Here is a 22339-nt window from a genome sequence, read left to right as displayed (position 1 = left end):
TCTGCCAGAAAGGGTCTTGATCCCTGGGGTCTCCAGGAACCAAATGAGCTTGAAGACCCTCCTGACCGACAGTTCTCAACACTGTCAGCCCTATGCCCCATTTTAAGCAATAATCACCAGACTTCTAAGGCCTCCTCTTGTAGAGATGATAATATGACCTAATTATAAGGAGAAATTTGAAAACTCAATCTCAGGCCCTGGGTACAATAAAAGAAAATACATGTATGATGAAATAATCTACATTTCAGCTTATAAATGCTCTGACATCCCTGAAAACACAATAAACTCAAATTGCAAGGCAACCTCTGCTCCCTAGCCACTCAGCAGCTGAATGCCCATTAAATCCGGGCAGAGAGTCCAAAGGATTATTAACCGGGTTTTTCCTCTCTGAGGCTGTCACTCAAGAACTGTCACAGCCGTGCTCCGTTTCATGAGGCTTCAGACCCTGGATCCATCCACGATTGCCAGTGGTACCGCATGGGTGCCTCTGTCAAAAGATACCCCAGTGGGTAACTAGTTTAAACTGGGCACATGGCTACCCCACACAGAACTGAAATTCTATTAGGATGAAAATGTGAGTGGATATTAGGTAAGCATTTAGCAGTGTCTGTCTAGAGGGAATAAAGAAATCTGAGTTTATCTTCTGCAATTAAATGAGACAAAGCACATGAAACATTGACACGAAGCTCGAAATTTTGTTTACTTGCTCTTGCTGCTGCTGCTACTACTACTGCTGTTAGTAAAATTTTATGTAAGGATGAAAACCTCTCCCGTGAATTTCCCAAGCATCTTCCCCTGCCAGGGGGCTGTATCATTCTCCTGGAGGCCTCTGCTCAGATGTTTGAGATGGGGAAACTGAGGCCCAGGGGTATGGCGCCTGTCCCAAGGTGCCCAGGACCTTCCCCATCCTTTCCCTGTCCTCCTACCCAGGGCCACCATCGAGGAGACCTACTCGAAGGCGATGGCAAAACTTTCCAAGCTGGCCAGCAACGGGACCCCCATGGGGTGAGTGGGCTGTGGGTGAGGCAGGAGTCGCCAAGGGTGTGGCTGAGGCTGCCCTTGGCTGTACATCTCCTCACACTTGTGATATGTGGGGCGTGGAGTCATCCCTGTGCTTATGGGCTAATTGGACAGAGGAATATGAATGTATATATAGGTGGCTCAGTGGTAAAGAGGCTTCCCAGGTAGCACTAGTGGTAAAGAATCTGCCTGCAATGCAGGAAACTTGGGTTCAGTCCCTGGGTTGGGAAGATTCCCTGAAGAAGGAAATGGCAACCCATTCCAGTATTCTTGCCTGGGAAATCCCATGGACAGAGGAGCCTGACGGGCTATAATTCATTCATTCATTCAGTGGCTATTTACTGAGCCCATACTGTGTGCCAGACATTGTTCGAGGCACAAGGGGGCCAGGGGCAATCAAAACAGATCAAGCCTCCAGCCACCGTCATGCCCTGTTCATCTGGTGTGCGTCTGGGATATGTGACAGATGTTAACCAAATGCGAGCAGAGTCCTTTCCCAGAGAGAACAGTACTAGGAAGAGAATGAAATAGGAGCATTAGAAGGTGGGCACTGTATCTGGAGCTGAGATCTCAGTAATGAGAAAGGATCAGGCCTGGGGGTGTCCGAGGGACAGAGACCCAGGGAGGTGGCTCAGCCAGTGCAAAGGCCCTGAGGCAGCAGCACACTTGTGCATTTCGAGGAAGAGCAAGGAGGCAGGCGTGGCTGCAGGGCCTGGGCACAGTGGAGATGAGGTGGGGGAGAAAGAGAGGGGAAGGGGAGTATCAGGCTGGGCCTGGAGTCCAGACAGAGGACGGCGGGCGTCAGCCTAGGTTTAAACTCCTGCTCTGATGTTCATTTGCTGAGGGGCCTTGGGTGAGGGACAGGGCCTCCCATGCCTCAGTTTCCCTGTCGCCCACCTTCCGTGACTGCAGTGGGGATTAAATAAGTTCATATGTGTTCATGTTTAGCAGGGCCCAGAACACATGAGGTGTCTGAGCCAAAGCCGGCCATGCTGGGTGAGGGGTCCCTTGCCAAGGGGTTGGGGTCGGGCCTGCTGGGCCCTGGGTGTGACCCCCACCTCTCTGTTTCCAGGACCTTTGCCCCGCTCTGGGAGGTCTTCCGAGTCTCCTCAGACAAGCTGGCGCTCTGCCACCTGGAGCTGACGCGGAAGCTTCAGGATCTCATCAAGGATGTGCTCCGCCACGGGGAGGAACAGCTCAAGGCGCACAAGAAGGTCTGTGCCGTGGGTGCCGCCGGGCCGGTGGGTGGGGAACAGCTGTGGCTGCTAGGATCCCAGGACTTCTGGGGCCTTGGAACCCCAGCTCCTGGTGTGTGCCCCTGAGGGCTCTGTTAATTCCACGACATCAAACTCAGAATCTCACAGACCTGAGCATTGTTGAATTTCAGACTTTCAAAATTCTAAGAGCAGGGGGTCTGCAAACTACAGCCAGCGGGCGATGGCTAGACCACCACCTCGAGCTATGAGTAGTTTTTCTACTTTTAAGGGATTGGGGGAAAAAAATTAAAAAAAGGATATTTTATGGTGTGTGACTATTACAGGACATTTAGATTTTAATGCCAGTAAATAAAGCTGTGTTGGCCACAGCCATGGCCATTCACGTTCAGATCTTCTGTGGCTGGCTTGTGAACTGCAATGGCTGAGTTCAGTGTCAGATTTACCACCTGAACCTTCACAGCAAAAGTCTGCCGAACCTTGATCTAGAGCGTTAGAAGCTACAGATCTTGTTATCTGACATTTCTAGACTCTTTTTTTTTAGCCTAAACTTTATTTTTTAAATGAAGTTGTTTTAAATTTATTCTTAATTGGAGGGTAATTGCTTTGCAATGTCATGTTGGTTTCTCCCATACAATAACATGGGGCTTCCCAGGTGGCTCAGATGGTAAAAAATCTGCCTACAATGCAGGAGACCTGGGTTCGATCCCTGGGTCAGGAAGATCCCCTGGAGAAGAGAATGGCTACCCACTCCAATATTCTCGTCTGGAGAATTCCATGGACAGAGGACCCTAACTCCATGGGATCACAAAGAGTCAGACATAACTGAGTGACTAACACACATATATCCCCTCCTTCTTGAACCTCCCTCCCATGCCCAACCCATTCCGCCCCTCTATGTCGTCACAGAGTGCCAGGCTTCTAGACTCCTGACAAAACTAAAATCCTGGAAGACCCAGACCTTAGACTCTCAAGATTCCAAAATATTTGAAGCTTATAAATCTAGAGTCATAGAGGGTTTGCATTTACAGAGCCCTAGAATCTGCAGTTTTTAACCCCCATTAAGGAAGAGAGTTGTAGTACTTCATACACTTAAAAATGGTTAAGATGGCAAATTTTACGTTATGTGTATTTTACCACAACTTTCTTTAAAAAATGAAAGAACAAGGAAGTTTTCTCTGGACTGATACAGAACAGTCTTGAGAATGAATTATTAAGTGGAAAAAGCAGTCAGTTAAACAGGATGGCCTGTCACCATTTGTCATAAAAAATGGGCATATTCACTGATCTTCATGCCCATTATTTCGGGAAATGTGTCATGGTAATAATAGGAGGTTTGGGATTTCCTGGGTGGTCCAGTGGTTAAGACTCTGTGTTTCTAATGCAGGGGGTGTGGGTTTGATCCCTGGTCAGGGAACTAAGATCCCACATATCTGCCTTGCAGTGGGGCAAAAGAAAAATAAAAGACTTCATAGTAAAAAAAAAAGGGGGGGAGAGGAGGTTTACCTGAGCTCACTCCTTAAAACTTTCTGATATGTGAATTATGGGAGAGGAGTTCACTCCTTAAAACTTTCTGAAATGTGAATTATGTGTAAACATTACCTATTTAAAGAGTTAAAATTTTTGAAATTCATAGAATTCTCAGAAAAAAAGTATTCTGTAGGACCTGGAACCCCACAAGTTTGGGAGGCTGGGAATTTCATGGTGTGCCAGGGTCTGCTCAGGTCCTGCACCCCAGCAGGGGCTTCAGGGGGTCCTCATGCTCTTCCCCACCCCCACAGTGCAAAGAGGAAGCAGTGGGCACCCTAGATGCCATACAGGTCCTCACAGGGGTCAGCCAGCTCCTGCCCAAGTCTCGTGAGAACTACCTGAACCGTTGCATGGACCAGGAGCGGCTGCGGAGGGAGAGCACCAGCCAGAAGGAGATGGACAAGGTGGGCGCACAGCTGCAGGTCCCCAGCCACCACTGGCCCACACAGACCCGAGGGATTTGCCGAGAGGTGGCGGGGCTGCCTGATGGGAGAGGGAAAGCATAGCACAGAGCCATGGTCATTGAACCTGCATGAACCGCACCCTGGGCACCCCGGGAGTCCACGTGCTGGGGGATGGGGCCAGGGAAAGTGCCCTGAGTGTCCCTTTCCCAACCCTGTCCCCTCCCTGTGCCTCCTAGGCAGAGACCAAGACCAGGAAGGCAGCAGAGAGCCTGCGGCGTTTGGTGGAGAAATACAACTCAGCCCGTTCTGACTTTGAGCAGAAAATGCTGGACTCAGCTCTGGTAAGAACCAGGCCTTGGACACCTACACATTCCTGGGCCCAGGATGCTATGGGCCTCAGAAGTCCAGAACCTTCCAAACCCTCGACTCCCAGAAGCCTTAGAATCACAGGCTAAAACTGTAAAATTCTAGAGCCAGTTAGCTCTTGTTGCTGTTATTATTATTTCAAAGACCAAATCAGTTCTGTGCCTTAATTTCACCATTTGTAAAATGGGGACAGTAATACTACCTGCCTCATAGACTTGTAAAGATTAAATGAGTCACCATATATGAAATTTTCAGACTAGTACCAGGTGCATAGAAACCACTCTAAGATGTATTATTATTATTATTATTATTGATGAGGTTTTTCAACAAGATGGGGCAGGATTTAGAAGCCAAGAGTCTCCTGACATGTCATGGTGACTGAAAAGCCTGGATTCCTGGTCTAGCCTCTGTCCGTCACCAGCTGTACACCCTTTGGCCAGGCACTGCACCTCTCTGGGTCTCTGTCTACTCAAAGGTTTAAAAAGCAGATTGGGAGCTCAGGATTAAGAATTAGATTTTTTTTTCCTTCTGATTTTGCAGTGATAGAAAGTTGCAAGCAATAGAAATCTTCATTCAAACTGACAAGGAGACTTACAGGCTCAGGGAACTGAAAAGTTCAGGGTGGGGCAGAGCTTCAGGCATGGCTGGATCCAGGTGCCCAAATGGTGTTGGCAGGAAGTTGTGCCTCTTTGCTTCTCAAATCTGTTTTTCTCCCTGAGGGCTTCATTCCCAGGTAAACATATCCTCCTCAGTGTGTGTGTGTGTAGCAAAGTAGCCACCAGCAGCGGCCCCATTTATCTACCAGTTCATTGACTCAGGATATGAAGGTGTTTTTTCTATGATTCCGGCAGAAGTGCCAGAGCTCTTACCCAAATCAATCACTGAGGCCAGGGGTTTGGAACATTCTGATTGGTCAGGTGGGGTCACTAGCCACACCTTCCCATTTTGCTCCTCCCCTCCTGCCTCAGCGCTTCCAAGCCATGGAAGAGACCCACCTGCGGCAAATGAAGGCACTGATGGGGTCCTACGCCCACTCAGTGGAGGACACCCATGTGCAGATTGGGCAGGTGAGTGGGGCATGAGGTTGGGGTGCTGGGCAAGAAGGCCCTGCCTGGTTACAGCCTCCGTCCTCCTGGCCCAGGTGCACGAGGAGTTTAAGCAGAACGTAGAAAACATCAGCGTGGAGATGCTGCTGAGGAAGTTTGCAGAGAGCAAAGGCACAGGCCAGGAGAAGCCTGGTGAGTCGGGGCGTCTATAGGAGTTGGGCTGTGGAGCCACGGCTATGGGGAAGGAACGGGATTCCAGAGCCTAGAGGATGAACCTCCCTGAGCTTCATTTTCCTCACCAGAAAAATGGGGTTAAAAAAAAAAGGAAAAAATGGATGGACGGAACTTCCCTGGTGGTCAGAGGTTGACGTCTTCCGATGCAGGGGCTGCAGATTCAATTCCTGGTCGGGGAACTCCCACATGCCTTGCAGCCAAAAAACCAAAACATAAAACAGAAACAGTACTGTAACAAATTCAATAAAAGACTTTAAAAATAGTCCACATTTTAAAAAACAATCTTTTAAACAAATGGACTGAAGACAAATCTAACTCAGCAACCTACAGAGGGAGAGAACTTGATGCCTAAGCCAGAGAGGCCTTGAATGCCAGGGTCAGCCTTTCAGCTGTTTCCCTGAGGGGCCAAGGGAACCACTGAGGATTGTTGAGCAAAAGGCCCATTTGAAGATGTCCCAGGTACAGGGTCAAGGAAGAACTGAGAGCCCAAGTTGTAGGGTCACGTCTGGGTTTGTATCTTTCCCTTGTCAGTCATTGTGTTACCCTGGGCGTCAGTCTTGCCTTCTCTGAGTTTGTTTCCTCTTCTGTAAAGCAGGGATGGTAGCGCCCAACTGACGGCGTCGTGAAAGTTCACTGTTATTCTTGTTCAGTCGCCAAGTTATGTCCGACTCTTTGCAACCCAATGAACTGCAGCACGCCAGGCTTCCCTGTCCTTCACTGAGTTTGCTCAAACTCAATGGACATCATTGAGTCAGTGATGCCATCCAACCATCTCCTCCCCTGTTGGCTCCTTCTTCTCTTGCCCTCAGTCTTTCCCAGCATCAGGGTCTATTCCAGTGAGTCTGCTGTTTGCATCAGGTGGCCAAAGTATTGGAGCTTCAGCATCAGTCCTTCCAATGACTATTCAGGGTTCACTAATTTGATGCAAATAAAGGACAAAAATGTGTGCTTGGCACACAGTAGGCACTTTAGTAAATGCTGTTTACATCCTTAGGTATAGACAACCACTAGGGTCTGTCTTTTCTTCCTCCCGTCTCTATAGCTCAGCACCAGCTCAGGCTACCTCTCATTGTGTGAATCTTCATTCTTGTCTTTCACTGGCTCCAGATTTCCCATGCCCTGTCCCTGCTCACATAACCTCTATGGCTTCCCATCACCCTTGGGAGAGAGTCCCAGGTCCTCATCCTGGGACTTAAGGCTCAGCCCACTGCACTGACATTTATGATCCATCCTCTGACCCACCCAAGTTCTACCCAGAAATTCTGGAAGTGGAAGTAACTCAGGCAGTCCCTCCAGTCCATCCCAAGGTGGCAGCCATCCGAGGCAAGACCAAGAACCCTTGGCCCATCCCACTCATGACTATCTCAGAGACTGGTTCAGCATCTTGGCTCATGACTTGGACCCTGACTCACCTTAAGCTCAGATCCAGGTGCCACTGTGTGGCCAAAGGTATATTGCTACTCTTCCCAGGCTCAGTCCCCCTGCCTGGCTGAGTTTCTCAATTTTTTCTGTCCCAGGGCCTTTGGACTTTGAGGCATACAGAACGGCTACGCTGCAGGAAGGCAAGTACGTCTGGGCCTGGATGCCCAGGCTGGACCGTGGGGATGAGGGAGGCAAATCTGAATGGGAAGGGGACCCCCACCCAGGGCTGATCTGCACCCCTTCCTCTGTTCTCAGCAATGAAACGTTTGCGTGGAGCCAAGGCCTTTCGCCTCCCAGGACTGAGCCGGCGGGAGCGGGAGCCACCTACAGCTGTGTGAGGAAGCACCCCGACCCCCAGCCCTGGCCCAGGCTAACCCAGGATCCCTCCTCATTCTGAGGCTCTCCTGGAAGCCCCCTGCTTAGGGTAGCCCAAGAGAATTTCTATTCCAGGCTAGCCCAGGATCCCCTCTACCCAGGCCAACCCAGAAGCCCTTCTGTCCAGGCTGGCTCAGTATTACCAGTGCCCAAGCTAGTCCAGGGGGCTACCCAGATGGTACTAGTGGCAAAGAACCCACCTGCCAATGCAGGAGACTTAAGAGACGTGGGCTCAATCCCTGGGTGGGGAAGGTCCCCTGGAGGAAGGCATGGCAACCCACTCCAGTATTCTTGCCTGGAAAATCCCATGGACAGAGGAGCCTGGGGGCTACAGTCCATGGGGTCACACAGAGTTGGACACAAGCGAAGTGACTTAGCACACACACAAGGCCATCCAGAATTCTCCTTTTGCCAAGACTAGACCAGGGGCGGCCTGTTCCAGACCCACCCAGGATTACCCCTGCCCTGGCTGGCCCGGGATTTCTCCCTGGCAGGGCTAGGCTTGCTGTTTCCCTCATCTCATCTAGCCTGGTAATTCTACCTTTGTCAAGATGAGCCCAAGAGTCTCTCTGCCCAAACTAGTACAAACTCTTCCCTATACCCGTGGTCTCCCTGGCTAGACCAGGGTTAGCCTTGCCCAGGCTAGCCCAGAATTCTTCTCTTTGCCAAGGCTGGCCTCGTTATTTCCCTGCCAAGGTGAGCCCTGCGTTCAGACTGATTTCCAAGTCCCTCCCCTTCCAAGCTGTTTGAGAATGCCCTGTACTCAGCTAACTCAGACTCACTGGCCCCAGCCCCAGGCTAGCTCCAAGGTTGTCCCGCCTGCAGGGCTGGCCCAGGACCACAGAGCCGCCCAGGGGACTGCCTGCAGGTTCCCCATCTGGTGTTGGGGGCGGAGGGGAGGGCCAGAGGAGATGGCAACGCAGACACTGACATCTGCTCTCCATCCGCAGAGATTCCCTGGAACCTGATTTAGGGGTAAGTGCCACGGGCCGGGCCGCACTGCCCAGTGGGAGGGGTCCAGTCCTGCCTTGCTCCCCACTCCCATGCCTGGAAACCACGCCTGGAGCTCAGGGGGCTAGAGGTCACACAGCTTAGGGACCAGGTTCCAGTCCCACATCAGCTGCAAAGCCCCGTGGACGATGTGGGAGGGACCAATACCCTCCTTTCGCTTCAGTTTGCCCCTCAGGACAGGTAGTGGCATGTTCTCTTCCTCTAAGAACCTGCCCACACGCCGCGGGAAGATAGTTATTGCCATTGGGGTTCTTTTTTTTTTATCTGAGTCAGGGCCCCGAGGTGGGAGGCAGGCATGGCAGGGTGAGATGGGAGGTTTGGTACCGGAGAGCCTAACGCATTGCTTGCTTGTCCCTCCCCAGACTTGTCCAGAGGTGGATGAGGAAGGTTTCACCGTCAGGCCTGATGTCACCCAGAACAATATCCTCCTGGCGCCCTCTGGGGGCAGTTGTTGGCACAGCAAGGACAAAGCTCCATCCACAGGGATCCACCCACCATTAGCAACCCTCTCTGCGAACATCCTTGGTGGAGCCTCCAGTTGTGAAGCAAGCAGATTCAAATGCAGACACTCACCCTGAGGGGTCAGAGCTGAGCCAGAGAGAGAGAGAGGAGGGCTTGGTTATCCCAGAGGGGAACAAAAGGGGCTTCCTGGAAGAGGTGGTCATGTGTTGGGGTTTAGCAGCTAGTTTACTACTTAGGTCAGGGAATGTTTATATGAGGGGCTTCCCAGGTGGCATTAGTGGTAAAGAAACTGCCTGCCAACGGAGGAGACGCGGGTTTGATCCCTGGGTCAGGAAGTTCCCCTGGAGGAGGAAATGGCTACCCACTACAGTATTTTTACCTGGGAAATCCCATGGGCAGAGGAGCCTGGTGGGCTACAGTGCATGGGGTTGTGAAGAGTCAGACATGACTTAATGACTGAGCACACACACACGCTTGTATGAAGGCTTGTGGGGAGAGGAGCATGGTGGCAAATGCGTGGTGTCAAGGCGAGGGGGGCAAGTGATGAGAGCGGAGATGGTGCAGCACCCCAAAGCGGTACGAGCAGGAAGGGATGGGTGTGAGGGTTGACTGGGGGGAGCCAGTGTTGGTGCCTTGACTACACTGCACGCACAGCAGAGTCCACCCACTTCTCATCCAGCGACTCTGATTTTGATGACGAGGAGCCCCGCAAAATCTACGTGCACATCAAGCCTGCCTCAGCCCGGGCCCCACCCTGCAGTCCCAAGGCAGCTGCGGCCCAGCTCAAGGCCACAGCAGGCAGCCTCATTCTTCCTCCCGGCCCAGGGGTGAGGCGCCTGGCCCCGGGGTGAGGCGTGGGGAGATGCCCTGCGTGGGGCGGGAGCACTGGCCAAATGCCGCTGGACCTGACGCCACCCCTTTCTCCACAGGGCACCATGAAACGCCATTCTTCACGTAAGTAGTCTGTTGAGGGTTCTTTAGTTCGACAAGACGCCCGCAGAGGGGAGACTGGGCCTGGAGTGTGGGTGTGGGTTTGAATGCCAGCTCTGCTATGTGACTTGGGGCAAGCTGCTTGCCCACTCTGATCTCACTCTCCTTTAATGACATGGGGTCATGACTCATGAGAATTAAATGAGAGCCAAAAGGGATCACTGAGGCTGGGAGAGAAGCCAAAAGCTGGAGACAAGTTGGCTCAGGTTCAGATCCCTCTCTACCTGATTTGCTGGTCACTTTGGGCGGCTGACTGGACAGCCCCAAGCCTTGGTCTCCTGGTCTATGGAGTGGGAAGCCGTGCAGGCCTGGCGACGGGAAGGCTCAGGAGGTCCATCTCTCACAGGGGACACTCCCGGGAGACCGCAGAGGCCTCAGTCAGCCCCAAGGGCCAGCAGGTGGGTTCCATGGGGGTGGGGCATTGGGCCCACATGAGTGGGCAGGTGGGTGGCCCGTCCCCAACACCACCTCTTCCTCTTCCTCCCCTGCTGCCTCCTCAGGTCTCTGACTCCCCTTCTTTTACCGTGGCAGGGAGTTAAGGACGTGCCATTTTTAAGGGACCACTTAGTCATTCATTTGATGAACATTTATTGAGTGCTTTGTGTGTACTCCTGCTGTTCTGGGTTCCAAAGATAAATGATCTAGATAGATCCTCCTTCTCGGAGTCACATTCTAGTGGCCCGGATTTTTTAAATAGTAAGTACGTTAGAGCATCTCTGATGCTTCGAAGTGCTGTGAAGAAGCTAAAACAGGGACCGTGATGGAAGATAGGAGTGAGTGACTTTAGGAGGGGTCGCAGGAGATGTGGGGAGGGCCTGGAGCTGACTCCTGAAGAGGAGCAGGACGTGGTTGTAGGGAGATTTGGGGGAACAGAGCTCAAGACCAAAAACAGGGTATGCCAAGGTCCTGAAGTGGAAGGGAGGAAGCGTGGAAGTAATAGAACGCACCCCGCCTGTCCAATCCGTGTCCCCAGCTGTGTGGAGAAGCTGCAATCGGATGAGCAGGCTTCCAAGAACCTCTTTGGGCCTACCCTAGAGTCCGCCTTGGACCACGAAGACTTTACAGGTGATAGGGGTGGGGCTTTGGGGCGTGGGCGTGGCTACAGGAGGGTGGGTGGGGCCACTACCAGAGTAGGAGGCTCGGATAGGCGGGACGGGTTGGAGGGAGGAGGTGGGGATCCTTTGGGTCAAAGTGAGGGTTGGGGAGGCCACAGCAGGAATGGGCGGAGCTGGCGAGAAGGTGCGGCGTTTGTGGGAGTGGGATGACCATAGTGGGTGGGCGGGGCACCAGTAGAGATGGACGAGGCCTGCCGAGGAGGGCAAGACATTGAATGGGGGCGGACCATCTCAGCATGGGCGTGGCCTGCGGGAGGATTGACAGCACTCTGTATGAGTCGGGTCTCCAGCTGGCTGCCCCCTTCCCTCCCCCAGGCTCTAGCAGCCTCGGCTTCACCTCCAGCCCCTCGCCTTTCTCCTCCTCGTCTCCCGAGAACGTGGAGGACTCCGGACTGGACTCACCATCCCACGCGGCGCCGGGTCCCTCCCCGGATTCCTGGGTCCCACGCCCCGGCACCCCACAGAGCCCACCTACTTGTCGGGTGTCACCCCCGGAGTCGAGGGGCACACAGTCCCTGCTGCCATCAGACTCGCCACATCCCCTTGCAGCATCCCCGAGCCCCTGGGGGCCGGAGGCTGTGGCTGGAGGAGGTGAGTCCCTCTACCCCTGGTCTGAGAGTTTTCTGAGCCCTGGGCGATGAGAGAGTTCTTAGTGTGGCCAGGGCCTGAACAGGGTGTTGAGGGACACAGCTGGAACCCAGGCAGGCAGAAACCCTAATCCTTGCAGGGACATTAATGAGATGAATGTTTAACAAGGCAGGAGGTGACAGGTGCCTGGTGGCGGCTCCGAAACGTAGGGCCTGCTACAGAGGCTGAACTGAGATTTGATGGAGGTGAGGATGAAGCCATGTGGACTCCAGGAATGGAATTCTCAGCAGAGGAATGTGCAAAGGCCCTGGGGTAGAAGTGGGCTAGGCCCTTTGAAGAACAACGAGCAAGGAGGCCAGTGTGACTGAAACAGAATAATGACAAGGAGAAGGAGGGAGTGGAGGGGGAGATGTCGACAGGGAGATGGGACCAGATGAGGCCCAGTGATCCCAGGAAGAAACGTGAGTTTTACCCCTAACAAGGTCAGAGCCACAGAAGGGAGGGGCTGTGAGCAGAGAGGGGTGAAACCTGCTGGGGTTTCAGGCTCTCTGACCACTTGGTCGGTGAGGATGGGAGCTGGAGACCAGGGAGGTGAGTCCAGGTAAGTGGTGATGGGGTAACAGTGGGGAGAAGCTGCTAAGAGACATGGGGCCCAGGGAGAAGAGGAGTCAGGGCGGAGGGCCTGAGAGCAGCTGAAAGGAGAGGGAGGGACGGAAAGAGCAGAAAGGATGGGGCGGAAGAAGCTGGGGTGGGGGTGTGTCAAGGCTGGGAAGGAGGAGGGGATTAGGCATGGCTTGGCTTCTGGGGCCTGAGTTAGAGGGGCTGCAGGCTGTGGCCACGTGAGATCCCCAGCAGTGGGGGCAGAGGGTACCATCCTTGGTGTAAAGAAAGAGCCTGGTTGGACATGGTTCAAGGGAGGGCTCAGGGCTCAGAGGAGTGAGTGTAGACCACAAGTGTAGACAGATGAAGCTATCAGAGGTTTATTGTAGAATTAAGGTTCTCAACTGGGCCGGTTCTGCCCCTTTACTCTCCAGGCACACTTGGCAACGGCATCACTGATACTTGATTGTCACCACTTGGGGGCAGGGTACACCTGACGTTTGCAGGATGGAGGCCAGGGAGGAAGACAACCCCACCACAGCAAAGGATCTGACCCTGTTGAGAACCTTGGGATAGACAGCATAGTCTGGGGTGTAGGTGGGCAAGTAAGCGTTTATAGATGGAGTAAAGCAGGAATACTAGGGAAGCAGGAGAGCAAGGGGAACTGAGGTGTTAACACCGAGATTAGTTAAATTAGAAGGGTGTGACTCGACACTGGCCAGGGTGAGAGACCCTCTCAGAGAGGGTGAAGGTCGTAGAATTGCCAAATGTTGGATAAAAGGTCTCTGCCAAATCCACCCCCTGCAACAGTGTGCCTGCCTTCTGAACATCCAGCCCTTGTTTGCATGCCTCCAGCAATCGGGAGCTCACCCCTTATTGAGCTGCGAGTCTAGTGTCTGGGAGACTCAGGGTTGCATGTGGTGTCTCCAGTCGTGTCCAGCACCTTCTCTGCAGCCCGAGGACTTCTGACCATCAGGGGGTTTCCCCCTGTAAGCCCGATTCTCAGATTGGGGCTGAATTCTTCCGCCGAGAGGCCCAGACAGCAGCTAAGCCACGTCTGTGCTTATGCTTGTTCCCCAGACTTGATGCCTGTACCTGCTGACCTTGCAGTCAGGGAGGGTCTGGCAGCCCCATCCCGGAGACCGCGCTCCAGGAAGGCATCCTGTCCCCTCATGCGCAGCAATGGAGACCTGGTAGGGTCGGGGGGAGCAGGAGCTGGGCTGGGTGGTCGCCTCCAGGACCAGCATCGGGGCACTTCTGCTAGGGTGTTCACAGGCCGGCTTCTCTTCCCTTCCAGTCTCGTTCGCTGAGCCCCTCCCCACTGGGCTCTTCAGCTCCCAGCTCTATCCCTGAACGGCCCAGCTTCGCATCCCAGACCGGACATGGTATGTGGGTCCTCTCTGGGCTTCAGGTTCACCTTCTCCAGTCCGGGTGGGTGGCCAAGTGATACAACGGAGGCTTTGTTGCAGAGGGTGGGGGTTCGGGAGCCTGGGACCTGTGCTCACTCTGTCTGTCCCCCATTCCCTCCCTGCCACCCCCAGGAGTCTCCCGGGGTCCCAGCCCTGTGGTCCTGGGCTCCCAGGATGCCCTGCCTGTGGCCACTGCCTTCACTGAGTACGTCCACGCCTACTTCCGTGGCCACAGCCCCAGGTACACGGGGTGGGGCAGATGGTGACCAGCAAACAGGGCTTCCTGGGAGCTGTGCATCTGGGTTCCAGCAGGGCCAGCGTTCAGCGGGGTTTTATGATCTGCTTTACCATGGAATGGCCGCGAACATGGAGCTGAACAACTAGGCCCATCCTGAGAGCAATAGGAACCATAGAGGGCGTTTGAACTGGGCTAAGGCATTGATGTGGGCTTCCCAGGGGGGCTCAGTGGTAAAGAATCTACCTACCAAGCAGGAGATTCAGATTCCCTGTGTCAGGAAGATCCCCTGGAGAAGGAAATGGCAACTCACTCCAGTATTCTTGCCTGGAAAACCCCACGAACAGAGGAGCCTGGCGGGCTATAGTCCATGGGGATGCAGAGAGTCGGACGTGACTTAGTGACTGAGTGGGTGTGCATACACTCACAGGCAGGCAGACAGGCACTGATGTATCCATGGTTTAGAGGAGCTCCTCCGAGGCTGCTGTGGGCATCACACTGAAGGAGCAAGACCAGAGGCCAGCCACAGAGCGGGAAAGGGTAGGGTGAATCAAGGGACCAGGGATAATCTGGGGGCAGCGCCCAGCTGAAAGACACCATAAGATCAAGCCACAAAGAGGAGGAGAGTATCAGACCCAAAACCTAAGCTGAGGGCTGAATGTTTTGCTTTGAGCTTCCTGGTGGCCTAGGGGAAAAGAGAACTGGGGAAGGGAGTGTCCCTGTCTCCTTCAGCTCATTGTGGATTCTTCCTGGTGTCCAGATTGCTGTCCAGGCAGGGACACAAGGGGAGGCAGCTGGGGCTGGGACGCTGCTGTGGTCAGGGCCTTGCTGATTCTGATGGACCTGGTGAGCCACAGGCTACAGTGGAGCTAGGAGCGAGGGGAGGATGAGGGGCCTGGTAGAGCCCTAAGCCAATGCCCAGTGTCTTCAACTCCCCCCACCAGCTGCCTGGCTCGAGTAACTGGGGAGCTGACCATGACCTTCCCTGCCGGCATCGTACGCGTGTTCAGCGGGACCCCACCCCCTCCCGTCCTCAGCTTCCGCCTCGTGCATACGGCCCCCATTGAGCACTTCCAGCCCAATGCTGACCTGCTCTTCAGGTACCGTTAGAGAAAAGGGTGCAAAGTTAGGTGGTACCAGGGGCTGGTGGAGGCCAGGCGCTCCCCGGCTCTGAATTTCTGTTCTGCCTCCTGGGATTTGCTGTGTGACCTTGGGCAAGTCACTCTCCCTCTCCGAAACTCACTTTCCTTCCCTCTTTTGCTTCCCACCACCCCCCTTTCCTGGGAGTTACAGTTCACTGGTCCCAAGGTTAGCCTGGGAATCTGCATCTTTAGGAAGCCTTTGGTGTAGGCATCTCCCAAGGGTTGGGGTGATTATTCTCGGTCTCTGCAGTGACCCTTCCCAGAGTGACCCGGAGACCAAAGACTTCTGGCTGAACATGGCGACTCTGACTGAAACTCTGCAGCGCCAGGCAGAGCAGAATCCAGCCGCCTCCTACTACAATGTAGTACTCCTGCGGTACCAGGTGGGTCAGGTAGATGGGGTGGGGCAGAGCAGGCATAGAGGATGGTGGGTGGGGGCAGGGTGAGCAGGCAGCTCTCACTGGTGAGAGCAATGAGAGCGGGGTGAGCTGTGGGAGGTAGGCAGGGTGGGCAGTGTAAGGGGGCCAGGACTCTGCTGGGGCAGGCGGCTGCATTATGCAAATTAGAAGGGGCCTTTTCCCAGGGCCTGTCCCCAAGACTGTTAGAATGAGGCACTCTACTGCCCTCTGCTGGACATGTCATGTAGTACAACCTCTCATCAACAAAGAGCTCCTTGGATCAGGCCATTTGGTGGGTGGCATGGCAGGGGCAGCGTGGCTGGATAGTGTGCGGTGTGGCAGGACAGGGCAGCTCAAGCCACATCCTCTTTCCTGTTCTTGTTCCCCCTAGTTCTCCCGCCCCGGTCCCCAGTCCATGCCTCTGCAGCTGAGCGCCCACTGGCAGTGTGGGCCGACCCTCACTCAGGTCTCGGTGGAGTACAGCTACCAACCCGGTGCCACAACCGTGCCCACGCCACTCACCAATGTCCAGATCCTGCTGCCCGTGGGGGAACCTGTGACCAATGTCCGCCTGCAGCCAGCTGCCACCTGGTGAGGGCGAGCAGGAGGCCGAGGGAGGCTCAGAACCTAGTGGACCTCCCTTCAATGCAGCCACTGATGGGTCCACCGTAGGCCTGACCATTCACTGTGGGCTCACCTTGCTCAGGGGCTTCCCAAAGAAGCTTGGTGTTAAAGAACCCATCCACCAGTGCAAGGAGACGCAGCAGACGTGGATTCAGTCCCTGGGTCAGGAAGGTCCCCGGGAGGAGGACATGGCAGCCCACTCCAATATTCTTGCCTGGAGAATCCCCGTGGACAGAGCAGCCTGTGGGCTACAGTCCACGGGGTCGCAAAGAGTCAGGGAGGACCGGAGTGACGGAGCACGCATGCACGTGCCTTGCTTGGAGCTAAGAGCAATATCATTAACAAAAGTCGTGTCTGACACCAAAGGCTTCCTACATGTCAGGCTTGTTCTCCATCTCTGCATACACTGACTGGGGCGGGGCTTTTAGCAATCCCTTGAGGGGTGGATCACCATCATCCCCACTTACCGAGGGGGAGCTGAGGTGTACAGAGGCAAATTCACTTACCGGAGGTCACACCAGGATGTGAACCAGCCGCCCACTCGTGGCCCCGGGCTTTTAGTCACAGTTCCACTTTGTTTTGTACAAAAGGTAGAACCTACAACCAAGAAACCAAATTTATAGGCCTGGATGCATCACCTACAAGTCCTATAAGGCTGAGGAGCCTTCAGGAAACAGCTGCTCCACACTCCCGCCCCCGTTTTCACACATGGGGCAACTGAGGCCAGGGAGGGGACATGGCTTTCTTGGGTCATGTAGCCAAGAGGCAACTGAGCTGGGACCCTGGGCTCCGAATATCTTTTCTGGGAAAGACCTGACCTGATCTCTTGATGCCAGGAACCTGGAGGAGAAGCGGCTCCTATGGAAGCTTCCAGATGTGTCTGAGGCAGGGGGTGAGTTATGGTTGTACGTAAGGGCTTGGAGGTCTCAAATGGGAAAGGCTTATTTAAACTAGGGAAGAGGGAATTCCCTGGCAGACTAGTGGCTAGGACTTCACGCTTTCACTGCCAAGGGCGGGGGTTCGATTCCTGGGTGGGGAACTAAGATCCAGTAAGCCCTGGGACATGGCTAAAAATGTTTTGTAAATAAACTAGGGGAAAACTAGGGATGTGCTGGAGGCAGAGAAATGTAGGCATTAAGGAAAGCTTAAAAGGGCTTTGACAAAGTGGGAAGAGAGGGCATCCCAGAGGGTGGGCACAGGAGGTGCAAAGGCCCTGAGACAGAATTCCTTTGGAAACCACACACAACCCCAGCAGGACCAAAGGAAAGGGTGCAGGACACAAGAAGAAGTCAAAGGGAACACAGCCACAGGTTAAAGGGCTTGCGTGCAGGGCTGAGGAGGAGCCCAGGGCACTGGAGGGCTGGGGTGAGGAAAAGGGCACAGCTGACCTCAGACCTCCCCAGGCTCTGGCCGCCTGTCTGCCAGCTGGGAGCCGTGCTCTGGGCCCAGCACGCCCAGCCCTGTGGCTGCTCAGTTCACCAGTGAGGGGGCCACTCTGTCCGGCGTGGACCTGGAGCTGGTGGGGAGTGGCTACCGCATGTCGCTGGTAAAGAGGAGGTTCGCCACAGGTACGCCCTCGCCCTGCCACTGCGCATCCCCAGAGCCAAGACCAGGCCGGGCTCTGAGTCCCACTTATTGCTTCTGCTAGGATGCAGGGGGAGGGGAGACATTTGGGGTGTTTGGAAAAGATAGGTGGGTGTTGGGGCCTGGAGACCCAAGGTGGGGGGTACGGGTGGAGAGATGGGTGGTCAGAGCCCCAGTGAAAGGGACCAAGAAGTATCCTCTATGGGACTTCCCTGACCGTCTGGTGATTAAGATGCCATGCTTCCACTACAAGGGGTGTGGATTCGAGCCCTAGTCAGACAACACATGTGCAGTGCAGCCAAAAAAGAAAGAAAAAAAGAAGTGTCCCCTGGCTGGCTGGCGTCCTTGTAAGAACCCGAGGCAGGGAGCCGGAAGCCCCACTGGCGCATCCAACCGCAGCCCCATCCCATGCTTCTGTCCCCATGAGCGACTGCTGGGGTCCATGGGACAGTGGGAACAGTGAGTTACAGGGGTGTTTGGGAGAGCTTAGGGGCTCTTTTCTCCCCTCACCACTCTATCTCCACAGGGAAGTACCTGGTGAGCTGTTAAGCCCGCAGAAGCTGACCAGCGTTGCTGGCCCCGGCTCTGCACTGCATCATGGTGCTCACTCACTGCTTCCTGCCCTCCTGCTGGCCCCGGGGGCTCCCCACCTGGCCTCCCCCGAGGCCCTGACTCCATGGAGAGGATCCCCGTACTCAATTTGGCTGAGCCTGAGATCCACTCCTGCTCACACCAATTCCCATGCAGGTCCTCGACCTTTTGATGTTCTTTACATAAACACTCTATTTTCTAATAAAATAAATAACAAGACTTTTCCTGCACCAGGAAGTTTCCTTCACATTTCCAGAGAGGAGAGGAAGAATAGACAGATGGGTAGCAGAGATCTAAAGTTCCTAATGATCTTACCACCACCCCTCCACCCTTACCTAGCCAGTGCAGGGTGATATTGAGGTGAAAAAAGCCAGATATGAACACCCTGAACCCTATGGATACCTCCAGTCCCGTGGGCTGGTGAAAGAGAACATGGACTACAGGAACCTAGTGGGGGATGCCTGAAAGACTTCCTAAGCAGAAGGCATTATAAACGGGGCTTTGAGGTTTGAGTAGAAGTTTTCAGGCTGGCATGGACATGCCAAGCAGAATAATATGAGTTGGCATCCCAGGGGGTGGGCACAGGAGGTGCAAAGACCTCGAGGCAGGATTCCTTTGCAAACCACACACAGCCCTGTGGGGCCAAAAGAAAATGGTGCAAAAAGCAATTAGTGTGAGGCAGCGAATAGCCCACAAACACTGACCGAGGACTTGCAGCCACCTACTGCTGTGAGCAAAACAAAGCTCTTGGAAGCCGTGAGGCTGTGAAGCTGAAAAGACAGGGTTTAGAGCCAGCGGCTGTGTGACTGAGCCAGTAATGAGCTCCCCAGGCCTCATCTGTAACCCAGCTCACTAGGTGCTTGTGAGGAGGTCACATACTTTGAAGAGTGCCTGGTACAGAGTAAGCACTCCAGAAGTCCTGGTGTTCTCTTATTTACTAGGGGTCCCCGGGGGGAAGGTGGGGACCTAAGTGCAGGTGGGCAAGGGGGCCTGAGGGAGGGCCAGAACAAGTGAGGTAGCCAGCATACTGCGGTGGGGAGCAGGTCTGAGCTTGATGGAAAGTCCTGGGTCCAGGTGGACATGTGGGGATCCTGGGTACCTGACCCTGAAGGCCATGGAGATCCCAAGGATGGCACCAGCGCACATACCTTGCTGCCTCCAGCAGGACTTTAGAGCCAGTACAGGTGGGTCCTTCCCCTCACAGGCCCTCGACTCCTCAGCTGCAGGTTCATAGCCCACACTCACCCTAGGTTCCCTAAGTCATGAGCCCCATAAATAAGCTAGAATCATATGTCACAGCCTGTGGGATTGTCCCCTCCCTCCATTTGCACACGTGCATACATGAGTACGCGTATTCTCAGTGGCTTTGAGCCCTCCAGAACAGTCCCTTTGCTAGTCCTGTATGGCTGAAAGGCTGCGGTGCCACATGCACGCTGTGGACCAGAGCGTGAGGAGACACTGGTGTTAATCACGGCTCCGGGCATTATCTGGGTTTGGGTTCTGGCCCATCTGATAAGAAGCAGGAAAATGGTACCTCCTGGTGGCTTTCATCTGCTTTCCTTGGGTCACAAGTGAGGCTGGGCAACCTTTAAATCACGTCGGGCATTTCTGGGTGCGGCCTCTTAAGTGCCCGGACATCCAGAACTGGTGTGACAGGTGCCTATGTGGGAGGGTGAGTCCCAGGGGGGAAGGTGGGATCCCCATTTAAGTGGCCAACCCCAGGCAGGCGGCCCTGTCATTTGGTGATTTACAATGCCCTGGTCTTCTACACCGTGGAGGCCTCCAAACAAAGCAATTAGGAGACCAGCCAGAGGCCACCCCCAGTAGGTGAATGGCCTGAGATATTTTTTTTTTTAATTGAGGTGACATTCACATAACAGAAAGTTAATGATTTAAACAATTCAGGGACTTTCCTGGTGGTCCAGTAGCTAAAAACACAGGGCTCCCAATGCAGGGTCCTGGATCTGAGAACTAGATCCCACATGCCACAGTGAAAAGATCCCTCCCGCAGCCCAATAAATAAATAAAACAATATTTTTTTTAAATACAAAAGAATTTAGTGCCAGATAGCACAACCACAATGTTGTCAACTGTCCCCTCTAGTTCTGGAACATTCCGAACACACCAAAAGGAAATCCATTCCCATTAGCTGCCACTCCCCATTCCCTCCAGGCCCTGGTACCTACTAATCTGCTCTCTGACTCTAGAGATTTGCCTGTTCTGGACATTTCATGTAAGTGGGTTCATACACGAGGCAGTTTCTTTCACTCAGCATCATGAAGTCGCTCAGTTGTGTCCGACTCTTGGCAACCCCATGGACTGTAGCCCACCAGGCTCCTCTGTCCATGGGATTCTCCGGGCAAGAGTACTGGAGTGGGTTGCCATTGCCTTCTCCAGGGAATCTTCCCAACCCAGGGATTGAACCCGGGTCTCCTGCATTCCAGGCAGACACTTCAACCTCTGAGCCACCAGGGAAGCCCATTGTAGCATGTGTCACTGCTTTCTTCTTTGTTGTGGCTCAATAATATTCCAGATTGTTTTCATCCACTCATCCTTTGATGGACACGGGTTGTCTCCACCTTTTGGTGATTGTCTTGATCTACTATAAACAGGGTGTACACCTGTTTGAACACCTGTTTTTTATTTTTAGCGGGGTGGATACCTAGGAGTGGAATTAAATTCCTGGGTCATATGATAATTCTAGTCTGTATTTGAACTCAAGCCCTCCAGCCCCACGGTTCTACCCTGGCTGTAATAAGAGACTCCAACTTCCTACCAGGCCGGCCAGCCAGGCTGGGAGAGCCTGGTCAGCTCCCAGGGCCCACACATTTGGGGAGGGGAGGTTGGGGAGAGGGATGACACAGGAAGGGGGCCCTTGCCTGATGTGGAGGGGGATGGGCAGAGGCACACCCACCAGATCTGTTGTCTGATTAAGCTCTCCTACCCGGCTCTTGTGCAGAAGGAAATGGCAACCCACTCCAGTATTCTTGCCTGGAGAGTCTCATGGACTGAGAGGCATGGGGGACTACTGTCCAGGGGGTCCCAAACAGTCGGGCAGGACTAAAGCTAAAGCGACTTGACCATGCACACACACGGGGCTTGTGAACGCAGGAAACCCGAGGGGCCCCATCCTTTAAAGAGGAACTTTAAACCAGGAAACCTCAACGGGTTCCATAGTTCAAAGGTTTGTCATTGCGAAAAAGTGCAAGAGCTAGGGTCTCTGGGGCCCAAAAGTGTTAGTCGCTCAGTTGTGTCCGACTCTTTGCGACGCCATGGACTGAAGCCCATCAGGCTCCTCTGTCTAAGGACTTCTCCAGGCAAGAATACCGGATTGGGTAGCCGTTTCCTTCTCCAGGAGATCTTCCGACCCAGGGATCTGATGCCCCCATTTGAGGCAGACGTTTAATGTCATCGCTCTTCAACTCCCGCAGAGTAGCTCATGCAGTTGCTCTGTGCTGACCTTGCTCCCCAGACCTGTCCCAGCTGGACGAGCCCGGGTGTAGTTCCTCCATTTTACAGATGAGGAAACTGAAGTGCAGCCAGGACCTGCTCCTCTTCCTCCTAGGGAGAAAATCGCGATGGGGAAGGAAGTAGAGGATGGCTTGAATCACCACCTGGCTTACACCTGTGGACTGGAGCTCTCCTCCGCAACCCGACCCATCTAATGTGCCAACACCAGAAAGTTCTAGACACTCAAACGCAGCACAGGCAGGGTTCGCATCTTGGCCAGCCCCAACCTCAAGAATCTTCCAATGCCAGCCCGCGGCACCCGGACGTCTGGGGGCTCCGGATAGATTATGGAGTTCTGAAATATTGTAACCCCTTGAAGAGCCACTGGGATCAACTCGCCTCCTTGCTCCCCCACCCCACCCCCTCGACACACACACCCTCTTAATAATTTCTTATCGAACACATGTTGGACCAATCCTGGGGCCCTTTGCCAGAGATAGGAAGGCGCCTCTTGCGTATCTCCAGCCTC

At 54.0% G+C, this 22339-nt stretch overlaps 1 protein-coding gene across 3 annotated transcripts in view; it reads left to right on the top strand.

The window, feature by feature from the left end:
• FCHO1 (FCH and mu domain containing endocytic adaptor 1) overlaps positions 1–18579 on the top strand; it is a 29809-nt gene extending 11230 nt beyond the window's left edge. For 2 of the 3 annotated variants that reach the window (XM_005208552.3, XM_005208553.5), the window contains exons 6-28: positions 931–1005; positions 2093–2234; positions 4016–4168; positions 4405–4509; positions 5503–5601; positions 5676–5772; positions 7332–7376; positions 7492–7570; positions 8562–8586; positions 8985–9042; positions 9733–9911; positions 10014–10038; positions 10421–10472; positions 11048–11139; positions 11505–11780; positions 13458–13570; positions 13675–13762; positions 13919–14027; positions 14966–15121; positions 15414–15546; positions 15953–16152; positions 17022–17077; positions 17589–18579. In XM_005208552.3, coding sequence (XP_005208609.1) covers positions 931–1005; positions 2093–2234; positions 4016–4168; positions 4405–4509; positions 5503–5601; positions 5676–5772; positions 7332–7376; positions 7492–7570; positions 8562–8586; positions 8985–9042; positions 9733–9911; positions 10014–10038; positions 10421–10472; positions 11048–11139; positions 11505–11780; positions 13458–13570; positions 13675–13762; positions 13919–14027; positions 14966–15121; positions 15414–15546; positions 15953–16152; positions 17022–17077; positions 17589–17833 — 2602 coding nt within the window. In that variant the 3' untranslated portion in view covers positions 17834–18579. The remainder of the gene's footprint in view (positions 1–930; positions 1006–2092; positions 2235–4015; positions 4169–4404; positions 4510–5502; positions 5602–5675; positions 5773–7331; positions 7377–7491; positions 7571–8561; positions 8587–8984; positions 9043–9732; positions 9912–10013; positions 10039–10420; positions 10473–11047; positions 11140–11504; positions 11781–13457; positions 13571–13674; positions 13763–13918; positions 14028–14965; positions 15122–15413; positions 15547–15952; positions 16153–17021; positions 17078–17588) is intronic. The other variant, XM_002688540.5, reaches the window with a different exon arrangement.
• The last annotated feature ends 3760 nt before the right edge of the window (positions 18580–22339 follow it).

The sequence above is a fragment of the Bos taurus genome, chromosome 7, assembly GCF_002263795.3.
Source record: "Bos taurus isolate L1 Dominette 01449 registration number 42190680 breed Hereford chromosome 7, ARS-UCD2.0, whole genome shotgun sequence".
In the NCBI taxonomy this organism is placed as follows: Eukaryota; Metazoa; Chordata; class Mammalia; order Artiodactyla; family Bovidae; genus Bos; species Bos taurus.
The sequence above is the reverse complement of the archived record's forward strand: the minus strand, read 5'-3'. Positions and strand labels throughout refer to the sequence as shown.